The sequence below is a fragment of the Zonotrichia albicollis genome, chromosome 31 (assembly GCF_047830755.1).
Source record: "Zonotrichia albicollis isolate bZonAlb1 chromosome 31, bZonAlb1.hap1, whole genome shotgun sequence".
Lineage (NCBI taxonomy): Eukaryota > Metazoa > Chordata > Aves > Passeriformes > Passerellidae > Zonotrichia > Zonotrichia albicollis.
In genome coordinates this window covers 1,461,549-1,486,537 of record NC_133849.1, presented here as the reverse complement: position 1 = coordinate 1,486,537, position 24,989 = coordinate 1,461,549, and the positions used below count along the sequence as shown (strand labels likewise).

General features: G+C 53.4%; 2 protein-coding genes, 1 long non-coding RNA gene and 1 pseudogene across 3 annotated transcripts in view; 2 read left to right on the top strand and 2 right to left on the bottom strand.

The window, feature by feature from the left end:
- LOC141725913 (uncharacterized) overlaps positions 1 to 8,908 on the bottom strand; it is a 46,561-nt gene extending 37,653 nt beyond the window's left edge. The window contains exon 1 of the long non-coding RNA XR_012577474.1: positions 8,723 to 8,908. This is a non-coding gene — a long non-coding RNA (uncharacterized LOC141725913). The remainder of the gene's footprint in view (positions 1 to 8,722) is intronic.
- LOC141725842 (class I histocompatibility antigen, F10 alpha chain-like) overlaps positions 1 to 24,989 on the top strand; it is a 259,037-nt pseudogene that overhangs the window by 202,769 nt on the left and 31,279 nt on the right.
- On the bottom strand, positions 459 to 8,920 carry LOC141725888 (uncharacterized). The gene is made up of 2 exons (XM_074530051.1): positions 8,594 to 8,920; positions 459 to 2,817 (listed from the first exon to the last, which is right to left on the bottom strand). The coding sequence occupies exon 2, from the start codon at positions 2,788 to 2,790 to the stop codon at positions 2,038 to 2,040; it is 753 nt and encodes a 250-aa protein (XP_074386152.1). The 5' UTR covers positions 2,791 to 2,817; positions 8,594 to 8,920; the 3' UTR covers positions 459 to 2,037.
- On the top strand, positions 17,100 to 21,642 carry LOC141725943 (serine/threonine-protein kinase PAK 1-like). The gene is made up of 6 exons (XM_074530086.1): positions 17,100 to 17,679; positions 18,437 to 18,554; positions 19,700 to 19,799; positions 20,051 to 20,247; positions 21,089 to 21,198; positions 21,612 to 21,642. The coding sequence occupies exons 1-6, from the start codon at positions 17,264 to 17,266 to the stop codon at positions 21,640 to 21,642; spliced, it is 972 nt and encodes a 323-aa protein (XP_074386187.1). The 5' UTR covers positions 17,100 to 17,263.

Sequence of the window (24,989 nt, the reverse complement as noted above, 5' to 3'; positions counted from 1 at the left end):
TGGGGACAAGGACGTTCATCCCCTTCCAGGAGCCCAATGCCTGGCTGGGGCTCCAGGTCAAGGGGTCCTTGAGCAGCTGCCCCAGAACCTCCCCCAGGGTCTCCCAGCACAGCTGGAGCTGCTCAGCCTGGGGTCCCCAAAGGCCTCAGCAAGCTCCAGGTCCCTCCCAGCAACCCTCAGCTCCCTCAAACCCAACATCTCCCACATCCCCTGTAAGGTTGCCCAATGGCACTGCACTGGCCATGGCCATGTCCCCACATGTCGCTGGCCATGTCCCACCATGTCCTCACCCATGGCTGTCTCCTCACCATGTTTCCATCCCTGTCATTGTCCCCCACATCTCCCTCTGTGCCCCTGTGCCCCCACGTCCCCATCCCCCTCCATGTCCATGTGTCCCCTTGTCACTCTCCATGTCTGTGTCCCACCATGTCTGTGTCCACCATGACCACACCCATGTCTTAGTTCAATGTCTTTATTTTCACCCCTGTGTTGGATATTTTAAAGGGATGAAGAGATATTAAAAGAAAATCAAGCTTAAAAGAAAAAGATTTCCGTGTCCGTGCCTGTGAGAGTCTGTCCGAAATATCCTTCATTTTTGCCTCACAATTGCCATGAAGAAAAGACCACTGAAAAGTTAAAACTGTTGAGCCAGTGGGGAGGGGAAGTCATGCGACTGTCAGCTTGTTTCCACAGGTGTTATTTCCACAACATGCCATGCTGAACACAAAGGGGGCATTCTGCCCCTTCTGAACAAGGGACTCTCCCTACGTCCTGGCCTGCCTGGCTTGAGCTCTGGGTGGTCTCCCACAGAAGACCCCTCTCATCCGCCCTCAGCCACTGTGACAGACAAGCAGAAATGCAAGCCTCTCCATCAAAGAACCAAGACAAGAAATCCCCGTGCAAGAAAACCCCCCTTGCACCTTCTTCCAGAGACTGGGACTGAACCCCCCCTGCTCAGGGGAGGTGTGTGCACAAAGGGGGGAAAAGCTGCCCAGAGTAAACGCACCTGCGAGCACTGGGCCATGAAAACAATGGGTTTTGCTTGTTTTGGCTTGGACTCTGTGTATCCCCCTTTTCTGTTCTTTCCCCCTCCCTGGAGACCTTTGTTTCAGCTCCCCTTCCCCCCAATGAAAAACGGTATAATTGGAGCCCTGGTTAGCCGTGCTTTTCAAGATCTCCCCGGACATGACCCAGTGAGCTTTGATGACTGGACCCCGAAGGACAAAAGCATCATCATGTCTCGGTAGCTATAACCCATCTTCCCTCTTTTCCTCCCTCTTTCCTTATCTTCTCCCATTTTTCCCCAGTTCCGCTCACCAACGCATTTCAGTTGTGATTATTTCAATAAAACTGCATTTTGTTGATTTGTTACTGCAAATCCCCTGTGCCTTGTTGGTTATTTCTGCACCTAAAAATCATCGCGTTACCCGTCCGCTGGGATGGATCATGACAGTGCCGGCTGAGGTTCCACCAGCTTGGGTGGGAGAGAAGAACCTTTTTTGGTGGAGTTTCTACCCTACTGTCTCCAAAATTTTGGTCTTTTCCTCACTTTTTCATCATCTGCCTGTAGAAGACGCCCTTAGGCATCAGGAAATTAAAATCATGGAATCCCTGAAGTTAGAAAAGACCTCTAAGACCATCCAGAACTCCTTGATGCCACCAGAAGATAGGACTGAACACAAAAGATATTCTGGGGTTGAAAGCCAAGAAATCTGCTCTCCCCAAGGAATTCCCATTGTTGGTCTACCTCCTGATGGATGTTCTGCTCTCGGCATTCGTCCAAGTGCCCAGAGGGAGCCAGGAAGATGTGGAGCCCCCCAGCCAGGTGTCATCCCAATACAGATCACCAGGGCACTGCCTAACAGAGGTCACTGGGGATCATCCAATGTGGATCCACCCATGGGAGATGGAGCTGGAGCAGCACACAAAGCTCTTCCCACACTCAGGGCACTCACAGGGCTTCCCTCAGTGACGCTTCCGTTGGTGTTGAGTCAAGGCTGAGCTCGGGGAGAAGCTCTTCCCACACTCCCCACACTCTCAGGGCCTCTCCCTGGAGTGGATGCGCTGGTGGGAGACGAGGGCGAATTTGCGGTTGAAGCCCTTCCCGCAGTCAGGGCAGCGGAACGGCCTCTCGTCTGTGTGAATCCGCTCATGTCTGAGGAGAGTGGAGCTGATCTGAAACCTCTTCCCACACTCAGGACACTCGTAGGGCTTCTCCCCAGTGTGGCTGCGCTGGTGTTTTCTCAGGTCTGAGCTCCACCCATAGCTCTTCCCACATTCCAAGCAGGTGTAGGGCCGTTCCCCAGTGTGGATCCTCTGGTGCTGGATCAGGTGGGATCTCTGGTTGAAGCTCTTCCCACATTCCCCACATTCATAGGGCTTTTCGCCAGTGTGGATCATCTGATGCCGGATCAGGTCAGAGCTGTCTCTGAAGCTCTTCCAACAATCCCCACATTTGTAGGGTCGTACCCCAGTGTGGATCACCTGGTGCTGAATTAGGCCAGAGCTCTGTCTAAAGCTCCTCCCACACTCCCCACACTGGTAGGGCCGTTCCCCAGTGTGGATCCTCTGGTGCTGGATCAGGGTGGAGCTGTAGCTGAAACCTTTCCCACATTCCAAGCACTTGTGGGGCTTCTTCCTGCCATGAGGCTTCTCCACCAGCTCTGAGCTCGGGCTGGATCTCTGGCCGCCTTCCTGGCTCAGGGGGGCTCTTTCCTCCCCACAGTTCCCTGGGCTGGGTTTGCAGCCCCTCCCTGTGCAGGATCTCCAGGGCTTTTCCTCGTCCTCCATCAGGCCAACCCTTGGGAATAAAAAATCCTGGTTTGGGTTAAAAAAAATAAAAGAGAAAAAGAATAAGAGGGTGCCTTGTACTGGGAGTTCCTTCTTGCCCAACTTCATCTCAGGAACTAATTGGACATCTTGTGTCTCTAAGAACCTCCAAAACACCGAGATTCAGCACAAAAATTCTCCCAACACCAAGACACAGATCAAAAACTCCCCAAACATCATGATTTAGCAAAAACCTCCTCCAAAAGATAAAGATTCAGCCCTTGCAAAAAACCAAAGCACCAACATTTAGCCCAAGAAAGCTCAGAAACACCAAGATTCACCCCAGTGAAATTCGTGGATCCTCATTCCTGGATATCTGCTGCATATGAGGGGGCAATGCTCCTGGGGCTTGGGGTAGAGCCTGCAGATACAGGGAGAGATGGAACCTTGCGATGCTTCCTGTTTCTGCTCCTTCTCCTGTGTCTCCTCTCTTCCTCACACTCCTCTTCCTCCTCCAACTCCTCCTTCTTCTGCACAAGCCCACCATCTCGTCCCACGTGCATCGTTTGACCATTTTGTTCCTCAACCCTGCTTCTCCTTCCCTTCTCCTCCTGCCCCAGGCCCAGCTCTCACTGCCGGCTCCCTCTTCCCCCCAAACCCACAGCATCCCACGGCAGGGGCAGGGATGGAGCTGGGGCAGGTCGGGCTGGGGCAGCGCTGGGCTCTCGGCCGCTCCCGCCCGCACTCGCTCCCCACTGCAGCCGCTCCCGCCAGGACAGCGCGGGGGGGCCCGGCCTTGGCGCTGCCCCACTCCCACCTCCCCAAATCCCCCTCAAGGGGGGTGCTGGGGCCGAGGGGGGGGCGCAGATGGGGAACGCTGGGAGCTGCGGGTCTGCCTGGCAACTGCGGAGTCATCATCAGCGTGTGCTCTGATTGGCTGAGCACTGCCTGAGGGGTGGAGCTGCAGCAAGGGGGGACACCGTGCTCCAGGGGGGATGTCCCACAAATGGGGGACTCCCATGAAAGGAAGAAGAGGAAAGTGTCTTTACAAACAGATGCTGTGAATCTGCTCACAGACAGAGCCAGGAACTTGTACATAAGGAAGTGACAGGAGAAGCCACCAGTTTCAGAAAATGTTATCAATTAATGACAGACTGCTGCTTAGCCAAGGTCCTGCTAAATTCATGAACTTCGAGAAGAAGAACAAAGACTTCACAGAGCCATGGATATCGTTTGCTACATAAAAGTAGGGAGCATATTAGGAAGGGGAAGCAGTAGGTGGATTGGGATGTCTGTAGCTCTCAAGTACTTCAGCCAATACGGGAAGAGAAAGGGAGATGTAGACAGGAAAGTCAGGATGAACAGGAGGCTGTGTCCTCCAACAACTGGAGAGACCCCATAGGAAATGTCCCATGGCTCCTCCCATTTTTTTTTTTGAATGAAATTATTTTTACAGGAGTCCTCTGTCTTCTTTCTGAACAGAAACCTCTGGTGATGTCAATTTTTCCACACACCTTGGAACTCGTCCGGAATTCCTTCCACCATCCGGGACAGTGGGCAGTGAGTGCAGCTGAAGGTGCCTCACCCAGTTTGGGTGATCGGCTCCCTTGGGGGACAGCAGCACATGGGATTGATTGGGTACCTGAGTGACCAGGAGACAGACGAGTGACACATGAGGGGGGGCTCTGAAGAGTCAGCAGGGAGAGAGCACTGAAAATCTCATCAGTGAGTGCACTGGGATCTTTGGGGAGTGAACATGGCAGGGCACCCATGGAGGGCAGAAAAGGGAAAGCCGGGAAAGGGGTCCTGTGCCAAAGGGATGATGATCCCAAACTATCTCTGAAGGGTCCCATGTGAGAAGGTTGAGGGAGTTTGCACATTTCCCCAGAGGTAATTAAGGACTTGGACACCCAGGGGGGCAATAAGGGAAGTGGAGAAGGAATTTAAACAACAGGGGATGGATGGATGGATAGTGTTGGTGTGCTGGGAAGAGACTGGGTGAAGAGGAGCGTGCAGCAATACGGTTAAGGCAAGAAGCTGCAGGAGGAATCTATGTGGTAAGAAAAAGAAAGGAGGAGGAAGAGAAAAATACTGAGGATTGGGATGTTTTTCTACAGGGTCTTATCCACAACATTTGCCAGCTGATCATTAGTATCCCTGGTTTCCAGGAGAGGAAAACAAGGAGGTCAGGGTTTCAGGGGATTTCTCTGTGTGGGCAGCAGCGGCAGCACCGGGGGCAGAGCTGCGGCACCGGGAGCACGGGCTGGGGGCCTGTGGGGAGCTGCGGGGCCGGGCCGGGGCTGTGGGGCAGCCGGGGCTCAGCGCCGGGCGCTGCCTGACCCCACCAGCCCCAGGCAGGGCCGGCAGCGGCCCCCGGCCCCCAGGAGGCTGCGGGACGCCCCGGCCGCTGCCCGGCCCCGTGCAGCTGCCGGCCCTGCCCACCGGGGGGCGCCTTTGGACACTGCGGCAGGACAGGGAGCGGCTCTGGGCTACGGGCTGGGGAGGGCACCCTGAGCACAGGGAGGAGGAGCAAGGAACACCTGGGAAATGTCGATTGTACATTTTAGCATGGAGATTATCTTATAAGGATTTTGTTTGGGTCACTGGAGATACAAATGATTTTGCAGAGAGCTCAGCAGCTGTCACAGGATGAGCAGCCACAGGCACTGAGGGGGCTGCAGGAGGGGCACGAGAAGGCCCTGCAGCACTTGGGCACAAAGGCACAGCAGGTGAGTGCAAGAAGGGAGCAGCAAAAGGCCAAGCTGAAGGCAAAGGCCAGGGCACAGTTCCTACAGCCCCTGAGGGATCAACCCCAGGGCCCAAGGGGGCCCCAGCACCCAGGGCACAGGCTCGGCCACAAGCACCTGGCAGAGGCATTGCCCTCCTCGGCAGGGGAGAGCCCACCCAAACAGCCCCTGGCAAGGAACCAGCGCTCCAGCTGCAGGGCACAAGGACACTGCAAGCACAGACAGCAGCACCCTCAGCACCAGCAAGTCCACCCCTTGATGGACATGGATTGGCAGGGCTGTCACAGCTCCCATCACACCAGGGACCCTCCACACTGCAGCCCTTGAGAACATTCAGGGTGGGTCTGCATTGAGAGGAGGCATTTCCTGATGGACACAGGGGCCTCTCTATCCACCCTGAATCTCAGACCCAAGGGGCGGATAATGCCAAAAATGTCTTGGATTATTCAGGGAAAGTGGGAAAGATGTGTGATTTTATTCAGCCACTATTAGCAGATGTGGGAGATGGGTATGAAATGCATGAGTTTTGATTTGCTCCTAATTGTTATAATGATTTATTGCGAAGGGATTTGATCACTAAACAAAGAACACAAATTAATATTATAAAAGGTGATACAAAGGCCAGTTCAGTTGTACCTCTGTGTCAAATATCTGGCCAGGCCTATGCTGAAGTGAACCCAGAAGTGTGGGCAGCCCCAGGGAAATAGCGAAAACCAGATATGGAGTGTCTCCAAAGCTCTCTGAAGCAACCAGGACAAGTGGCATCTAAAAGCAACATCCTGTTACAGGGGAGGGAAGGAAGGGCAATCAGACACAGCGCAGGTCACCGCCCCATGCTCAGCTCAACCCACGCAGCTGTGGGTGCCTGTGAGAGCCTGGCACTGAAATGCCCTGAGCAGGAAGGCTTCAATATCTTCTGCTGACACCATGGCACCTAACAGGGGGGCAAAAGGAATTCTGAAAAGCTGGAAGGCCATCAGAACAAATTCTACAACACCATGAACCAGCCCCTGAGTACCCGAACCAATTCATATCAGGAGCCACAGAACCCATTTCTCATTTCCATGGCATCATTAGATTACAAGCTGTCCTCGGAATAACCAACCAGACAGCTCCAGCTCCTGACCTTCCTGCTGAGCAATGAACTGAAATGAGGAACACAACACTTAACCATAGGATGGGATCAGATCATCAGTTAGCAGAAAAAGGAGGAGTTTGTGGAAAATTTAAAGACTCAAACTGCTGTTGGCAATTAGATGACAAATGAAAAGTGCTGAACAGATAACAAAGGAAACAAGAAAGCAGCTCATGTTGTGGCCCAAACATGGAAAGGATGGGAATGGGACACGGTTTCATGGCTCCCTGGCTCCATGGGTTAAACAAGTGATGTTTCTCCTCTCATTTGCTACAGCAACTCTCAACTTTGTACCATGCTCCACACCTTGAGAGTGCAGCTCATTCAGCAGGTGAGTGAGGGGATGCAGGTGGCAGCCAGGCCTCCTGATCCAGAAATGGCTACAGAAGGACAGGGAATGAGGGCACTGAGAATAATCCCAAAACCAAAGAGGACCCAGGAAGAAAAATCAGAGTCAATGAGTGAATCTGCCTGGAGATAGGGTCAGGGACTTGTAGATAAGGAAGTAATGGGAGAAACCATCAGCTTTAGAAAATGTTAGAAATTGACACAGAAAGCTCCTCAAAGTCCTGCTGAATTCCTGAACTTCCAGAAGAACAAAGACTTAACAGAGCAGTGAATATCGGCTGTTCTACAAAAGTGGGGATGCACATTAACGAGGACACCGGATCGGGAGATCTCAACCTTCCAAGCACCTCAGCCAGTGGGCAAAGGGAGATGAGGCCGGGAAAATGAGGAGACAAAGGAGGCTGTGAACTACAACAGTGGCAGAGACCGCACAGCAAATGCCCCACGGCCTCTCCCTCTGCTCAGCAATAAAGTCACTTTTACAGGACTCCTCTGTCTCCTCTGGGCACAGAAAGCTCCGGCCACGGCAATTTCCCCGCACAGCCCCGGGCACGGGGCAGCCCCCTCTGTCCCAGCCACAGCAACCGGGCCGAGCCAGCGCTGCTCCGGCAGCGGCTCCTGCCGAGGCAGCGGCCGCAAGGAGACCGCGGGCAGGGGATGCCCGAGAGAGGCCCCGAGCCCCTGGAAGCCCCTGCAGAGCCATGGAAGCGGCTCCTGGCGGCACCTGTGAGCCCGGGGGGATCCCCGCTGGAGCAGCCCGTTCCCCAGGGATGTGTCCCGTGGGAGGGACCCCAGGCTGGAGCAGGACGAGGATTCCTGTCCCTGAGGGGAGGCTGTGACAGGACCGGGCTGTGACCCCCATCCCCTGCGCCTCTGAGGGGAGAAGGGAGGGAATGCGGGACAGAGTTAAACCCGGGAAGGAGAGAGAAGTGGGGGGGGGGATATTTTCGTAGGAATTATTTCAGTTCTCATTCTCTTGCCCTGCCATGTTTGAGAATAAATTCAATTAGTTTCCCCAAGTCAAGTGTGAGAGGAATTATGGATTTTGTCCTTACAAACAGGCTGTGGGTTTGCTGGTAGATCAAACCAGCACTGAGAGATAAAAGAAACAATGGAAAAGATTCCACTGATTGATGAATGGGAAAAGATAGTTGCTTTCACAAACAAACTTTAGGTTTGCTGATAAATGAAACTGAACACTGAAAGATGAAAGAAACACTGAGGGAAAACCCTAAATTCCATAAGAATTAAAAATTAAAAGGGAGGTTGTACATCAGAGGGAAATCTTAAGTATCGGGAGTAGAGGGAAATCTGAACCTCTCAACTACCTCAGCCAATGGGGAAAGAGAGAAGGGAAACGCGGCCGGGAAACTGGGATTAAAAGGGAGGCTGCGTCCTCCAAAACTTGGAGAGACCCCAGGTGAATGCCCCATGGCCTCTCTCTTTATTCGAATAAAGTAAAAGGATTCCTCTGTCTCCTTTTTGGACATAAACCTCTGAGGTTTGTGGATTAATTCTCCTGACAAGTGCGTTCTGCCCGTCACCAGTGATTGAACTGTCCCACCCTCACCCAGACCCTCGAGCCTTTCCTTACGTGCTCTGTTTCCTGCCCAGGGGCAGGAGGGAAGTGACAGAGAAGTTTTGGCCTCTCTCCAGCATCCCCTGCTCCGGCCTGGGCTCCTGCCGGGGCTGCAGGCGGGTCCCGGCTCCGTCCCGCACTCACCCCAGCTCCCAGCGCCCTCAGGTCCCGGTCACGCCGAGCTCCCGGCGGTTCGGGGCAGCAGCAGCGGCTCCTTGGCCTCCTGCCCGGGCCGGGGCCAGCGCCGGGGCCGCTCCTCAGCAGCGGCTGCCGGGAAATGCCGGAGTTCGGAGAAAGGGAGGCGGGGCCGTGCCGGGTGCACGGCCCGCCCCTCACCGCGATTGGCTGATTCTGCCGTCACTCCTCGAGCTCGCGCGGTGATTGTTGGGAGCGGGGCCAAGCACGGCCCCTGCTGCCGCCCTGAGGGCGGCCTTGGCTCGGCAGAGCCGCTATTAAGGAAGTGTTCGTGCGGTCCCGGGAGCGGTCGCAGTGGCAGATGCCCGGTGAGGCGGCGGCGGAGCTCGGAGGCAGCCCCAGGGCAGCCTCCGGGCACGGGGCAGGGCCCTCTGTCCCAACCACAGGAACCGGGCCGAGCCAGCGCTGCTCCGGCAGCGGCTCCTGCCGAGGCAGCGGCCGCAAGGAGACCGCGGGCAGCCGCTCCCGCAGCGCCCTCACGCCAGCGGCAACACGGGCCGGACACGGCACAACGAACCCGCCGGGAACCCCCCTGAACCCCCATTCCTGGGCACTGGGACACCCCTGAATCTCCATTTCCGGAACTGGGATTCCCCTACACCCCGTTATCTGGGACTGGGACTCCCGTACAGCCCCGTCAGAGTTCTGGGAGCCCCCTGCCCCCCCTTTTTCGGGGATCCTGCACCACCCTGACACCTACCCCAAAGACAACGGATGCTGCCCCAGAGCCTGACCCTGCCCCACAGCCCACCTCAGCTATAAACTACCCAGATTGGATGGGGGTTCTGGTGAGGAGAGATACGCGAGATGAACCAGATGCTGAAGGAGCACATTTCTCAAGCTCATGAGAAGCCCTCCCAGTGCCTCAAAGAGGGAGAGTCTAAATAGTGCAGCAATGCAACCCACAGATGTTACAACTGTCCGGGTTCCTGCTGAACTGCAAAGGCAGTCACAGCCAGCAGCAGTTGCCCCTGTAGAAACAAGGAGATCTAAGATGAAAGCAGAGCACCCAGATAAGGGAAAGCCCTCACAACCCTCAGGAGATCCAGAGGTTGAGATCGTCACCGAGTCCCTGACATACGAAAATCTCTAAAATCTGCACAAAGGCATTGTATGATGGGGATGTGAGACTTACACAGCCTGGCTACTTTGGGTCTGGGACATTATAAGTACAGGTGTCCTGTACTACAATGGTGGTGAGGCAAGGAATTTGCGACCCTTGACCCAGGACTCAGGTATCAATCAGATTTTTGTAAGGGAGCCAGGGTCCCTTTCCCTCTAGGAGCGGCTTTTAATGAGTGCCAGAGAGAGGTTTGTCCACAGGGAGAGCATGCAGGAGCACCACCATAGAATGTGCTGGAAGACCCTTGAGGAAGGCATCCAACAGCTGAGAGATGTGGCAGTATTGGAGGTACTCTTTGGGAGGGATGGACAGCATGATAATGACCCCAACAAGGTCAGATGCACAGGGCAAATGTTGTGGAGTCTAGCAAATCTGGGGCCATCTCAATACACCACCTTTATTGCAACGATTAATGCCGACACCAACCGAGAGACAGTGGGCTCTGTTGCCAACAAGCTTAGAAATTATGAGAGTATGATCAATGGCCCAATGCTGGCTCATGTCTCTGCTGTGATTAAAAATCTCAAAGAGGAGATGAGGGAAGAGGTGAGGTGTCACAGACATATTTTATGAAAAATCCTTTCCTTAGGATTTTTTCCTCCTGAGAAGCCAAGAGGCCTTAGGAACAAAATGCAAACAATAATTATCTGCTGCTGTGGAATTACCAGCTGGATCTGTGACTGGTCTCTTGTTGTTGTTTCTAATTAATGGCCAATCACAGTCCAGCTGTCTGGACTGTCTTGGTCAGTCACAAGCCTTTGTTACTCATTCTTTTTCTATTCTTAGCTAGCCTTCTGATGAAATCCTTTCTTCTATTCTTTTAGTATAGTTTTAACATAATATATATCATAAAATAATAAATCAAACCTTCTGAAACATGGAGCCAACATTCTCATCTCTTCCCTCATTCTGGGACCTCTGTGAACACCGTCACAGTGAGGAGCAACAGTTCCCATATGGCACCAGTGCAAGTCACAGGCCCCAAAGTCAGAGCCCAATGTTCCCCAGCTAGACAGAGAGGGTACCCGCCAGGGGCTGACTTGTGCTTCTCCCTGCGTGACCATGGGGAAGACATGGGAAGGTGGGATGGAAAACCCACTTCTGTCCTGGCAGCACGGGTGCGTCAATTCAAGGAGGGAAACACTAATCGAGGGAACTCCAGTAAAGTGAAGGAAGCCTCAACCTCCCATGACCAAGCTGCTGAGTATGATCTGTCAGATCCCCTGGAAGGAACCTCTACCATGTATGCCCAGGAAAGAATTAAAACATGGACTAGAGGGGCCCTGCCTCTAGCCAGGAAGAGGCACGGCCAAACTGGATCTTTTAGACAGTGTGGATCTGATGGCCTGGCACATCAAAGCCACAAAAATGTGATGCCTCAGTTGATACTGGTGCGCAGTGTACCCTGATACCATCGGGATATGTGGGGGCAAAACCTGTTTCCATTGCCGGGGTGACAGGGGGATCCCAGCAATTGACCCCGTTGGGAGCTGAGGTGAGCCTGACTGGGAAGGAGTGGCAGAAACATCCTATTGTGACCGGCCCAGAGGCCCCGTGTATTCTGGGCATAGACTTCCTCCCGAATGGCTTTACAAAGACCCAGAAAGACTCAAGTGAGCTTTTGGCATAGCTGCTGTAGAGACAGAGAACATTAAGCAATTGAACACTTTGCCTGGACTATCACAAATCCATCTGCAGTAGGACTTCTGAGGGTGGAAGAGCGAGTGCCAATTGCCACCTTGACGGTGCACCGCTGGCAGTCCTGGATGAATTGGGATGCCATGATCCCCATCCACAAAATGATCCGTGAGCTGGAGAGCCAAGGGGTGCTCAGCAAAACCCACTCACCCTTCAACAGCCCCATCTGGCCTGTGTGCAAGTCTCACAGAGAATGAAGATTGACTGTGGACTATCATGGCTTGAATGAAGTGACTCCACCACTGAGCACTGCTGTGCCAGACATGCTGGAACTCCACTACGAGCTGGAGTCCAGGGCAGTGAAATGGTATGCCACCATTGGCATTGCCAATGCATTTTTCTCCATTCCTCTGGCAGCAGAATGCAGGCCTCAGTTTGCTTCCACCTGGCGGGGCCTGCAGTACACCTGGAACCGACTGCCCCAGGGGTGGAAGCACAGCCCCACCATCTGCCATGGACTGATCCAGTCTGCGCTAGAAAGGGGTGAGGCTCCAGAGCACTTGTACTACATCGATGACATCATTGTGTGGGAGAACACAGCAATGGAAGTGTTTGAGAATGGAGAGAGGATCATCCAGATTCTGCTGGAAGCCAGCTTCACCATCAAGAAGAGCAAAATCAAGGGACCTGCCCAAAAGATCCAGTTCCTGGAGTAAAGTGGCAAGATGGATGGCGTCAGATTCCCACTGATGTCATCAACAAGATCACAGCAATGTCTCCACCAACCAGCAAGAAGGAAACATAAGCTTTCCTCCCTGCCATGAGGCTTCTCCACCAGCTCTGAGCTCTGGCTGGATCTCTGGCCGCCTTCCTGACTCAGGGGGGCTCTTTCCTCCCCACAGCTCCCTGGGCTGGGTTTGCAGCCCCTCCAGGTGTGGGATCTCTGGGGCTTTTCCACCTCTTCCATTTAGCCACAGCTTGAGAATGACAAACCCTGGTTTGGGGGAAACCAAGGTGGGAGTGCCTTGGAGTAGAAGCTCCTCCTGGCCAGGTCCATCTCTGGATCTCAGCAGGAGTCTTGTGTCCATGAAAATCTTCACAATATCAAGATTCAGCCCAACGGTTTCAGGGGCTCCCCCTTCTCCAGCGTCCTGCTTAGGGATGATCCAGGGGCTTTTGGGGGTCCATGGGGTCCCTTCTCCCCTGATGCTCTGCTTTGAGATCCCAGGGATCCCAGGGGTCCCTCCTCTCCAGGCTCCCCCCCTTTCCAGTCTGCCGGGGTCCCCCAGCTCTGGGATCGCCCCTCTCTGCTCTCCCCACTCTGGGGCTCCCAGGGGTTCCCCTCCTCTGCTCACCCGGGGATCCCCAGGACCAATGTCCTCCCCTGCCCATACTGGGCAATGGCTACGTGGGCCCCCAAAGATCCCCCAAGGGGCTCAGCTTTGGGCTCCTGCAAGATCCAAACTTATGAACACAGAGAGAAAAACCTCCCAGGGACACAAGATGATATTTGGGGTTAATTCCACAATCTGTGAGCTCCAAACACACCCCAACAAAAAAACCCTCTCAGGGATCCCCCCGATAGATTTGGGACGGGCTCCCCCTCCCCGCTCACCTGCAGGACGAGCTGGGGGCGATGGTCCCGCGGCTGCGGCCACAGGGGGCACAGGAACCTCCTGTTCCTCCTGCTCCTGCTCCTGCTCCCGCTCTTCCTGCTCCTCCTTTTCCTCTCTCCCTCCTCCTCCTCCTCCTCCTCATTCCTAATCCCACCTCCTCCCCCGTTCCTGCCTTCTGTGTATTTAGAGTGGAGAACCTTGCCAGCATTTAGAACCAGAACAAAGATCCCAGATGGAACAAGGCTTGCTGCTTTTAGTCAGAAGTATCAGTGACTAATGGTCACGTTTCCTTTGGTTTGGTGCCGTCCTTGTTCCTCCTCAGTGTTCAGGCTGGGCTGTGGGGTGTCCTTGTTTGCTGCATTTTCCGAGTTCCTCTTGCACCCTTTGGGCCATGGGCTGTGCCCTGGGAGGGTTCTTTGTGCTCCTTTGTGACACAGGAGAACCTTCCAGGCGGTTTCTGCGTGAGCTGCTGCTGGGATGTCACAGGAACAGCGCCACGTCCCCGTGGTGTTCCCGTTGCTGTGGGACACGGAGGCCTCAGTGCCCAGAGTGGCTCTGGGCTCACTGCCGGAGGATCCTCCTGCCCGAGGCATTCTCAGCAGCCAGCCCAGCCCTGACGGGTGTCCTTCTGTGCTTGCAGGGCTACAGGCTGCAGACGTGTACAGCACAGCCAAAATGATGCAGCACGTGGCTGCTGCAGTTTGCACTGTGTACTCTGTGGCTTATTCGGGGTATTTTTTAACCCATTTGGCACGTAAGTCGAGGTTTTCCTTTGCTGCAGCATCTGTGGCTTTGGGCTTGCTGTGTGCTTTCTGTTCTTCCTCCGGAGCTGAGTTGACTTTGGAACCAAATTGCCATGAAGACACCATTGCTTTAGGAGAGCTCCTGCCAGCAGCTGCAGCTGAAAAAGGGGGTGTCTGCAGCCAGCGGGGCGTGCACAGCATCTGCAATGACCTCTGGGGGTTCTGTTCCCTCAAGCATTGAGTCTGTGCCAGCAGAGCCTGGAACTCCCTCCCTTTGCTCCTCCGGCCAAGAACTGACCCAGCCCAGTATTTTGTGCTGTTCTCTTGCTTGCTGTGGGAAGGGACTGTGGCTCCTGGAGGGATGCTGTGAAAGCAAAATGCTCTCTCGGGGTTGCCTTGCTCCATGGCATTTCCCACCACTGGCAGTTTTTCTCCTAACAGCATCTGGTTCATGTCTCCCGTTTCAGGGCACCTCATGTCTACATTCCGAGCAGCTCCTCCTTCGGTGAGTGGGAAAGGAACCTTTGGTGTTTGGAATTGTGCAGCAAGGTGTGAGCTCGGCATGTGGCAGCCGAGTGCCAGCCTGGGAGGCTGAAGGAAAGTTCCTGTCAGTGCCTGCAGCAGCAACAGCAAAGGAATTCCCATCAGTTTTCTCCTTTTCTGCTGAAGAGCTTTTGAAGAGCTGCAGGTCTGGTTTTGCAGGCAGAGGATTGTTTGCTGGCTTTAGCCATGGTGGAATATTGAATTCCCAACAATAAGTGGCAATGTTGACTTTAGCCCATTGTTAGTTGGAACAGCTCTGAAACCAATTTCTGCTTAGTGCAGCTGGATGTGCAGCTGAGGATAAATAAGGTGATAACTGAGATAGAACTTCCCGTTCCTCACGCTGCCGTCTGTCCACAGGGCCCAAAAGCAGCACCAGCACCTCCTGGGTCTCCCTGTGCTTCCAAAGAGGAGGCCAAAGAGGAGGAAGACAGCAGTGAGCTTCCCGCTGCTCCAGGGGACGATGGTGAACTTCCCTCAGTGCCGGGAGATGACAGTGAACTTCCCGCTGCTCTGGGAGACGAGGGCGAACACCCCGCGGTGTGGGAATGCAACGGCGAGGCTCCTGCGGGGTGGGACAAGGACAGGGGACATCTCCCAGCGTGGGACGAGGACGGTGGATGTGCCCTGGTGTGGGACCAGAATGGCCAAGCTCCCATGGAGTGGGATGAGGACAACGGACAACTCGCAGTGTGCGATGAGGATGGAGGACATCTCCCAGAGTGGGATGAGGATGGAGGACATCTCCCATCTCCCATCCTCCTCCCACAGGATGGAGGACATCCTGTGTCTTGGGAAGAGGAGAGTGAACATCTCCCAGCATGGGAAGTGGACAGTGACCATCCCCTGGCTTGGAAAGATGATGGAGAAGCTGCAGCATTTTGGGAAGAGGATGGAGAAGCTGGAGCATTTTGGCAAGAGGATGGAGAAGCTCCCTCTGCTTGGGAAGAGGACAATGAAGCTCCCTCCGCTGTGGGATCCTGGGCTGAACATTCTGACAGCAGCACAGCCCTGCAGCCAGAGGGGAGAGGGGAGTGGTGCCTGATGCAGCTGAGTACGTCTGCTCTGTCCCTGGGTGCCCGAGCAAGTGCTGTGTGGGGCTGGTTCTGGCTCTGCTGCAAGGCAGGCTCTCACTCTGGGAGGGAGCATCTTCCACATTTTTTCTTTCAGGGAACACCGTGAGCGAGGCGGAGCCTGATGAGAAATACCAGGAAGTGGAGCAGATTGGCCAAGGGTAAGTGCACGGCAGCTGCTTCTGCACAAGCAGGGCTGGGGGTTGTGCTGGTGCAGGATCAAGTGAGAGCTCAGGAGATCCCAAAGCACCTTCAGACACTGGGCTACCATCCTGCTGTCTCTCAGTCCTGATCAGGATTGATAACTGTGGTCAGAAGGCGCCATCAAAGGCCCCTGAATCTGGCAGTGTCCTGCCTGCAGCAAGGAGCAGGACCTGGAAGATCTTCTGTCCCTGGAGCTGGATTGCCTAAAAGAGCAACTCACCATCTGGTGACTGTCAGAAAACAGTTCTCAAGAAGATTTCTTTAAAATATTTTCCGTCAAAAAATATCCACTGGTCAGGATTATCAACCTAATGGTTTAGAAACAGAAACCAGAGATGAACTAATAAGTGGTCTATTCTAGCACAGGTAGCAGACCCCATACATTCAGTAACAGACACAGAGCTGATGCACTCTGGGGGAAAATGCATCGCCTGCCTGATGGCAGGGCCCTTGTGGATCCTGCAGGTCTTAGGCAGGAAATGGAAAAGGATGAAATGCATGCTTTTCCACTTCTTTAGACACCCACTTCTCACCTCAGGATTTGAGCTAAAGCAATTCAGGGTGGACATTTGGGATTTGCTCCAGCCCAGTTCCTTCGTGTTGGGTCTCAGTTTTCTCTTGCACACCTTGCATGGCAGAGGGCTGGTGGCTGCTGTGCTGCTGTTGGAAGGGTCGATGCACCCAGGTGTTTGTGAACGCTGCAGGCAGCAGAGATCTCCTGTCTGGGCTGGCTTTCACTGCCAGGGCCTAAAGCGCTGCTTCTTTCTTCTCTGCTCTTTTGTCTCCAGGGCTTTCGGAGCCGTTTACAAAGGACTCGACAGGGCCACTGGAGGAGAGGTCAGTGCCAACACACCCAGCACGGCCGGCAGCTCTGCAGGGCTTTCCCCTCTGCTGGGAGCTGTGGCTGCAGCTCTGGGGGCCAGCAGAGCTTTCCTGCCCAGGCTGCTCCTCTGCAGGCAGAGCAGTGTCAGCCTGCAGAGCACAGCTGGGACAGACTTGGTCCTTCTCAAGTGCCCAAGGAATGCAAGGAGAGCAGCGGTGTCTGTCAGTGCAGGACACCCTGGCTTGATCTTCATATCTAAAAGTGTGAATGCATCAGCTGCTCGAGACTGAGGCCCCATTAATCTTCATCCCAGCCTCAGACAGGAACATTATTTAGCAGTTTTTCCACCCTGCCTTTCATTTTCAAAGGGAACCTCAAGCCGTAATTAGGGAGAGCTCCTGCTTGGGCTCAGTTTGGGGTTTTAGTCCAACTTCAGCTGTTCACAGAGGGAGAGGGAGAGAAATGAGAAGATAGGTGTCCAGAGCAAAGCTCTCTCCTAAATCCTCCAGTTGTGTTTGGGTCTGGTGTCAGTGACAGCCTGTGACAGGCATCACCTGAGCAATGGATGTGCGTGTTTGCTTTGTTGTGCAATCCCAAACAGAGCAGTTGGATCTGAAATCATGAGCAAATCCCATAGAATTGCTAAAGGGTTCCTGGCTGTTTTGCTCTGTTTTCACAGAACCAGAATTACCTCCTGCTTGCAACATGTGTTTGAATAGTAATAATAATGAGAATGTTGAGGCCATTTGAGGGGACTGTAGGTGCAGAGAATGTTGTTAGAGCTTTGAGGCTGACAGCTGAGGGACCATTTCTGCAGAGCTTGCAAGGCCAAATGTCTCTGGCCGTGTGTCCTGTAAGCAGCCCCCAGCTGGCAGAGCAATGGGCTGTGGCAATGGCCCTTGCTGAGCTATGGTGTCCCATCCCAAGGCAGTTGGGCACAGCCCAGCTCCGTTGCTCCACAAAGACTCGCTCTGTGTTTGCTGTGGCCTCCTGGCACAGACTCCTGCAGTTAAAGGCTGCAATGTCCCTTCAGGTGGCCATAAAGAAAATGAGTCTCAGAGGGCAGAGCAGGGAACGAGCTGTGAATGAGATCCTGCTCCTGAAGGACAAGAAGAACCCCAACATTGTCAAATTTCTGGACAGGTGAGTACTTCAGCTCTTACCCTGTGCCTGGGCCCTGCGTTAACATTTTTTGGCATCCGGAGTCCGTAGCCTGTTTTGAAAATGCCTGACCCAGCCACATCTTCCCAAAACAACAGCCTGGCAGTTCACTCCCTCCAAGTGCTTTTGTTGCTTTGCTTTGGTTTTTCCTTCAAGTTCCTCCCCGTTTGCTGTGTCTCCCAGCAAGTCTGATGAACCACAGCAGAAATTATTTCCCTTGGCTTCTTCTTCCCAGCCCTTTTCCATTGCTACAGATGCCAGGAAGATCAGGTTCTTGTTTCCAGAAATGCCTCATTTGCCCATTTTTCACTGGCCTTGCCTGTTTCTGAAGGGACTTTCTGAAAGGTTTTCTGACTGCTTTTGTCCCAAGAGCTGCACGGCCTCCTCCCCTGGATAATCCTGGCAGTTGTGTTGCCTTCTTCTGCAGGGAATGGCGGAACTGATGAGTTCAGATGCTCAACCAGCTGGGGCCAAGGGTTGTGGTTCCGCATGGATCTGGGCTGTTGCTAAACTGCATTTTGCACCTGCTTGCCATCTAAGGCCTCTCCTTTCTCACAGGTGTCTCCTTCTCCTTTAGACTGTGCAGATTCCAAGGGCTGTGCAGCCTGGCAGGAATGTCTCTCCATCTGATTCTGTCCTCATTGACAAGTGACCTGGAATCAAAACTCCACTCCAGGCTTTTCCATGGGGGAATTGAGCTCTGCACTTTCATCTCCATGCCATTGTTTTCCTCTTCCAGCTTCCTTGTTGATGGAGATCTCTGGCTGGTGATGGAATACATGGATGGAGGAACTTTGCAGGACGTTGTCAGACAGACACGCATGGCTGAAGGAGAGATGGCAGCTGTCAGTCGGGAGGTGAGGGATCCTGCTTGTCACTCCATGGCTGGGACATGATGGTCCTTCCAAACAGGGCTTGAGAACAGGAGTGGCTCCATGCTCAGGGCTTTGTTTCTGTGTTGTTTTTATGAGTTGGGGAAGAAAGAGCCTCTGCAGTGAACGGCCTGCCAGCATCACTGCACTTCTACTCTGTTCTTGTTCTCTCTCCTGCTGTTGTGGTACTCTCTGTCTGGTTTGGATTTGAGATTTGCTGTTCTCAGCTTTGCCTTGAACCGTTTGCCTGGAGCTTGTGTGCACTGCACTCCTGGCCTGTCACAGCAAAGCTGCTGCTGGCAGAATTCTGAACTGTCCTTCCTTGTGTGATATATTCCGGCCATTGGTTTTTGCCCTCGTGTTTCTTGTTGTTATGTTTGCCCAATTATCCCATCATTAAAAAAAACAAACAATATTTGAGATAGCAGCAATTTTAATTTAATAGTTTAGAAAATATATATTGACAATATAATATGATTAAAGTAAAGGATCATTTGGTTCAAATAATAGCGCATAAGCAAAAGATAACCGCGGGGTACGGAGTGCAGGGCTCTTGGACCCTTGCCACCTCACGTGCGAGCTTGCCAAGTGAAGATTCCCCCCTTATATGTCATGTGTCCATGTCATCTCCTCCCATTTTCAATTCATCACATTTTTACCTCTGCCCTCATCACCACCTTTACCGTGCACGCTTCACCACTCGGTTTGGTGGTCGCACAAGTCTTTGGAGGTCGTTTTGGATGAAGACCTCTCCTCTTTCTCTTTGTCCTTTAATTCACCTTTGGGTTACACATGTGCACCAAGCCAGTATAATGTAAGCCAAAATTAACATATTACTACGTTTGAGCATCAAAGCAATAAATCTCTTATAGCGGGCATTTTCCTGGGACCCAAGCAGATTTTCCCTTCACTCTGTTAATTTTTAGTAACTGTTAGCTCTTGCTTTTTCCTCCTATCCTTGAACATCTGCCAGGAGAGGGGGGTGGAGCCCCTCCACTCCCTTTCTTCTTTGGCATTACAACTTTTAACTGTTTTACTGTTTCCAAATATGAATTACTGTATCAATATCAATTGCGGTTTCAATTTTATCAGCATGAATCATACCCATTTACCACATTGTTCTCTCTCAGTGTCTGCAGGGCCTGGATTTCCTCCATTCCAACCGGGTGATCCACAGGGATCTGAAGAGCTCCAACATCCTCCTGGGCATGGACGGCTCTGTCAGGCTGGGTGGGTGTTCCTGGCCAGGCACGGCGCTCCCGGGCTGCGGGTGTGGGGCTGCTTCCCAGGGAGGGCCAGAGCCCCACAAGGGCTGCTGGGGGCACTGCCCGGCCCCTGCTGCCAGCTGAGAGCGGCTGCCCCTGCAGAGAGCTCAGGAGAGGAGCAGGGTGCCAGCAGTGCCTTTGCTCTGCCTATGGCCCTTCTTTGTGCTTGGTTTCCTCATTGCAGCTGCCTTTGACAGGGTTTGTTTCTGTCCTCAGCTGATTTTGGCCTCTGCGCTCAGCTCAGCCCTGAGCAGGACCAGTGCAGCTCCATGGTGGGCACTGCTCACTGGATGGCCCCAGAAGTTGTGACCAGATCTCCTTATGGCCCCAAGGTGGACATCTGGGCCTTTGGCATTGTGACCATCGAGATGGTGGAAGGAGAACCTCCTTACTTCAGGGAAACGGGGGCCATGGTAAGAGGCAAATTCTGCAGTGGCTGCAGAGGCCTGTGAGCACAGGGGGACCCTGCACTGGGAGCAGCAGCTGGAGGTTTCTGCACATGGGAAGGGAATGCCCAGAGCACTCCATCTTCAACACAGACAAAGATTCTGCAATCTCTAGCAACAATTTGCTTTGGGATTTATGTTGTTGCAGCTCTTCTGGCTGTGAGGATTACCTGGAAATGTGAAGCAAGTGCATCAGCTCTAATGTTACCTTGCAAGAAAACTGCACACCAGCCCCACATCCCGCCCCCAAACCCAACAAGTTTTCTGCAGGAGTTTCTAAAAGAGGTTTTGCGAGATGATTTCTCCCCTGATTCTTCTCACTGGGAAACTTGTTGAAAACATGAAGATGATTGTTTAACATCCCCATAGTCTAACATATTTCTTTCCTAGTCCAAGCTACTTTCTCTGTGTCACCAAGCCTGAGCTTTCAGCATCACAAAACTCCTGTTTCTTGCCTGGCAGTTTCTGGGATGGGGCATCAGGAATGAATTTACTTGAGTGTCAGTGGCACTGCAGAGATGCACTTGATGTAAGAATCCTCTGAAATAACACAATATTTCTGATGAAGGTTCCTACTAACAGAGTCAGCCAATGGAACTGGCTCTCAAGGCGAGATCATTTGGATGTTGCAGTGGCTGTGGCAGCCCCAGGGTTTGCGGTTTTTGGCTGGCATAGCAAAAAGAGCTCTGAGCAGCATCTGTGGCAGGGAGGAAAGTGCCCCTGGAGCTGGGGCTGAGGCCCGGGGTGGATGTGAGCCCGTGTGGGTGTGAAGGGAGCTGGCAGAGCGCTGAGTTTGCTTTCCCTGCAGGCTCGCGCTCTGATCCGGCAGAACGGGACCCCGCAGCTGCAGCAGCCCCGGCGCCTGTCGGCTCTGCTGCGGGACTTCATCGAGTGCAGCCTGGAGACGGACGAGGAGCGGCGCTGGGCTGCCCAGGAGCTGCTGCAGGTGAGGGCCAGGGGCTGCAGGGGAAGCAGCAGCACCAGGGAGGGCTTTTCTTGTGGGGCCCCCTCCGACAGTCTCCAGTCTGGCTGCGTTCCAAACGCAGAGCAAGCAGAATCCTCGCCTGCTGTGGCTTGGCAGGCTCCTTTGGAGCTCACCTGGGCCTGGTGCCCCACAGCGAGCAGGGACATCTTCAGGCAGCTCAGGGGGCCCAGAGCCCTGCCTGGCCTGAGCTTGGATGTTTCCAGGGAGGAGGCACCTCCCACATCTCTGGGCACCTTCTGTCAGTGTTTCCCCATTCTGCTGGTTAAAAAACTCTTCCTTAGATCCAATCTGAGCCTGCTTCCCTCTCCTGAGTTTCAAAGCATTTCCCTTTCTCCTGTTGCAACAGAGCCTGTGAGGAACTTGACTCTGGAAAGTAACAGTTCATTTCTTTCCTCTTTATCCTTTGGGCAGCACCCATTTTTATCATCAGCCAAGCCTCTCTCCAGCCTGACACCTCTCATCACTGCAGCAAAGCAACTGAGGGAGCAGCGGAGGACATGAAGCACTTGAGGGCAGCTTCTTGTTATAGTAGTTAGGTCAACTAGTTAATTATGGTAGTTAGCACTGCTAGTTGTTTATGGTAGTTAGCACTGTTAGTTGGTTAGGGTAGTTAGGATTGCCTGTTTGTTATGGTTCTTAGGACAGCCTGTTTGTTATGGCAGTTTTTTGAATAAAAACTCTTTTAACCCTCAACTGCCTTGCCGTGTCCCTTCCTCCTCCCGCTGTGCCTCAGCTGCCCGGAGCAATGTGAGGGGAGAGCGGGCCCAGCCTGGCCCAGAGCTGAGCCCCAGCAGAGCCCTGGCAGAGCCCAGAGCAGCCTCGGCACCTGCAGAGTCAGCCTGGAAGGAGGCGCTTGGAGCCTTCTCGGCTGCACCCGGCTCTTGGTTACAAACTGGGTGTGCTGGAAAATGCCAGCGGCTCTGCACGAGGGCAGAAGGGGCCCGGGGAAGGCCCAAGTGCTCCATGCAAGGGAAAAACCTGCCCTGGGTTTGTTATAAATAACTGGGTAGTGTTGGCTTTTGCTATTATGTATTGACTTCTGCAAAGTATTCTTAATTACAACAATTTTGATGCAGTACAGTTTGTAATCACTTTTAACTGCTTTTGCTGTAGTATAATTTGTCAGCTTTTTGTGGCCAATGCCCTGGCCCCTGGGTAGCTCATATCCTCAGAACATCATTTATGGATGATATTTTAGTTGGCGGATAGTATGAAAAACATACATTATAGTTTGGCTTTTGCAAAATATTAAAGTGGATGCCAGATGTTGTGCATTAGAATGTTAACTTTTGCAGAAGTAGCTGTAGTTGTGAAATAATAACTAATGCTTTTATTTTTGTAACTAACTGACAATAATGAGAATGACTCAGAGATATTTGTGAAATAGCTAATGTTCATTTAAAGGACCTGTGGAAATAGCTAAAACCGTCTGCATGGTCAGATAACATTTAAGGAAGGGATGTGATGAGGACCCCTGCCCCTGACCCTTCCACTGTCAATAACTGTCACCTGTGAAACCACAGAACAGGGGCCCTTGTGAGGGAGTGACACACAACCCTCAAAAGAACAATCCACGATTCCTGCACGTACTCTAAAAAGGCGAGTTGGGGGTCAAACCAACCTAAAGAATTCCTGGAACATGTAAACAAGTTAAAAGAAATGTCTGAATTACTATAATCATTATGAATATGTATTTGACCAATGGAGGGGGAAAAGGAGACAAGAAGAGTTGCTGTGGTTAACAGGTGTGCCTGAGGCCATCACCAAGCACCAGTGCTGTTATTAATGGGTCTCTATTTATCCCTTATTAAAATTCTAAAAATTCTGAAGTGTGAGGCTCCTTTCTCACAACACCCAAGGCGCTCACCCTTGTTGTTCTCCCAAGCCATGATCTGCCAATCAGAAAGTTTGTCTGGATGGAGAAAGAAAAAAGAAAAGGAAAATGCATTGGTGTGGAAGTCCATGGGCCTACCATTAGAGTTTAATCTCCCACCCATGGAGGACTGGTCCCCAAAGGGAGGAATAGATTTCAAGGTTATGGTGAGAAGCTTGCTTCTCCCACAGATCTTTGCAGGCGCATGCTCATTTATGTAAAGTTAGGTTACCCCATTGGCCTGTTGGCTTAATTACCCTAGCTCAACCCATGTTACCCATCTCTGCTTAGTCCCTAGAATGTTCTCCCTCTCTGTCCCTCCATTGGCCCTAATTTACTGCATTCCTCTGCCCCTGTTTCCCCATTAGCTGACCCGACCCTTAACGCCTCCTCTGCACCATTTTCCCCCATATCCATTGGACCCAGACCCTCAGCTCCACCCTCACTACCCCATATAAAAACCCCCTGTGCCCTCAGCTTGCACCCTGTCTTTGTCCCTGGGCCCTGTTCAGCTCTGTGCCCTTTTCCTGTACCAATAAACCCAGTTTGCTACAGATCATACCCAGACCCATCCTGCCGACTTTGTCAGCTTTATAAAGCAGCCGTGAGCTTCGGGCTCCGGAGTGCCGGACGCTCCAAGGGCCTGGGCAGCGCCAGGACGCTCCAGGCTGGGACAGCCAGGCAGGGCAGGAGGAATCACTGCCCCTTTCCCCTCTCTGCTGCTCCATCTCCCAGCCCAGCATCGCTGCAGGACAGCCTCACTGCCAACGCCATCCTGCCAGGGATGGACTGGGGGGATCTCCTTCCCCTTCCCTCTGCCATGGAGGCAAATCCCATCTTCTCCTTGTCTGCCCTCCTTCTTCTCCTCATTCTGTCCTACATCCATCCACCCTCCTTTCTCATCTCCTTCCTCCCTTGTTCCCTCCTCTCCTTCTGCCTTTTCCTTTTCCCTTCTCCATGTCTCTTCCACTCCTTGTCAGCCCAGGGAGCTGTGAGGAGGAAAAAGCCTCCCTGTGCTGGGAAGGGTGTGGGGAATGTGAGAAGAGCTTCAGGTAGAGCTCAGCCTATTCCTGGCACCTCCAAAGACGGCGGTGTCGGATGCAGAGATCCATGGGGATGCAGAGATCCCCCTGCAGCCCCCGGAGCAGCCACGCTGAGCACGGCGATGCCTGAGAGGAGGCTGTGACCCCGCGGCCAGAGGGCCCCGCTGGAGCAGCCTGTCCTGGCAGGACTGACCCCGGGGCACAGTGACCCACGCTGCAGCACTTGGAGGGGGCTGCGCCCCGTGGGATGGACTCAGCTTGGAGAAGTTCCTGGAGAAGTCTCCGGTGGGAGAGAGCCCGGGGTGCAGCAGGTGAACGACTCCTGTCCCTGAGCAGAGGGAGAAGCCCCGGGGCATGAACTGAGCCAGGCCCCATTCCCTGTCTGGGGCACTGCCGGGGTAGGAGGTGCAGCTGGAAGGAGGGAGGCGTGGGGGAAAGCTGGATTTAAGGGTCTTCACTTACTTCTCATAATCCTGCTCTGAGTTTTTGAAGTTCTCTGTCAGAAATCTCTCCCCTCCCCCACTTATCCACAAAGGTTTTGAGCAGTTTTCCCTTTTTGAGGGAAATCAAAGTGATGCACTGCTGCCACCAATTAGGGGTAGGAGAAGTGAGGCTCCAGGGCTTCCCGCTGATCCGGAGCCACCGGAGCCGCAGTGTCGAGAAAGCCGTGGCGGGAGCTGCGGAGAAGTTTATTTCTCTTTTCAGCTCAATTCCCTCGGGCCCGGGCCCGTTCCAGGGCTGTTCCTCAGCTCCGGCTCTGCCCTCACGCAGCCCGGGGGGGGCCCTGAGGGCGCGGGGAGGGGCTGTG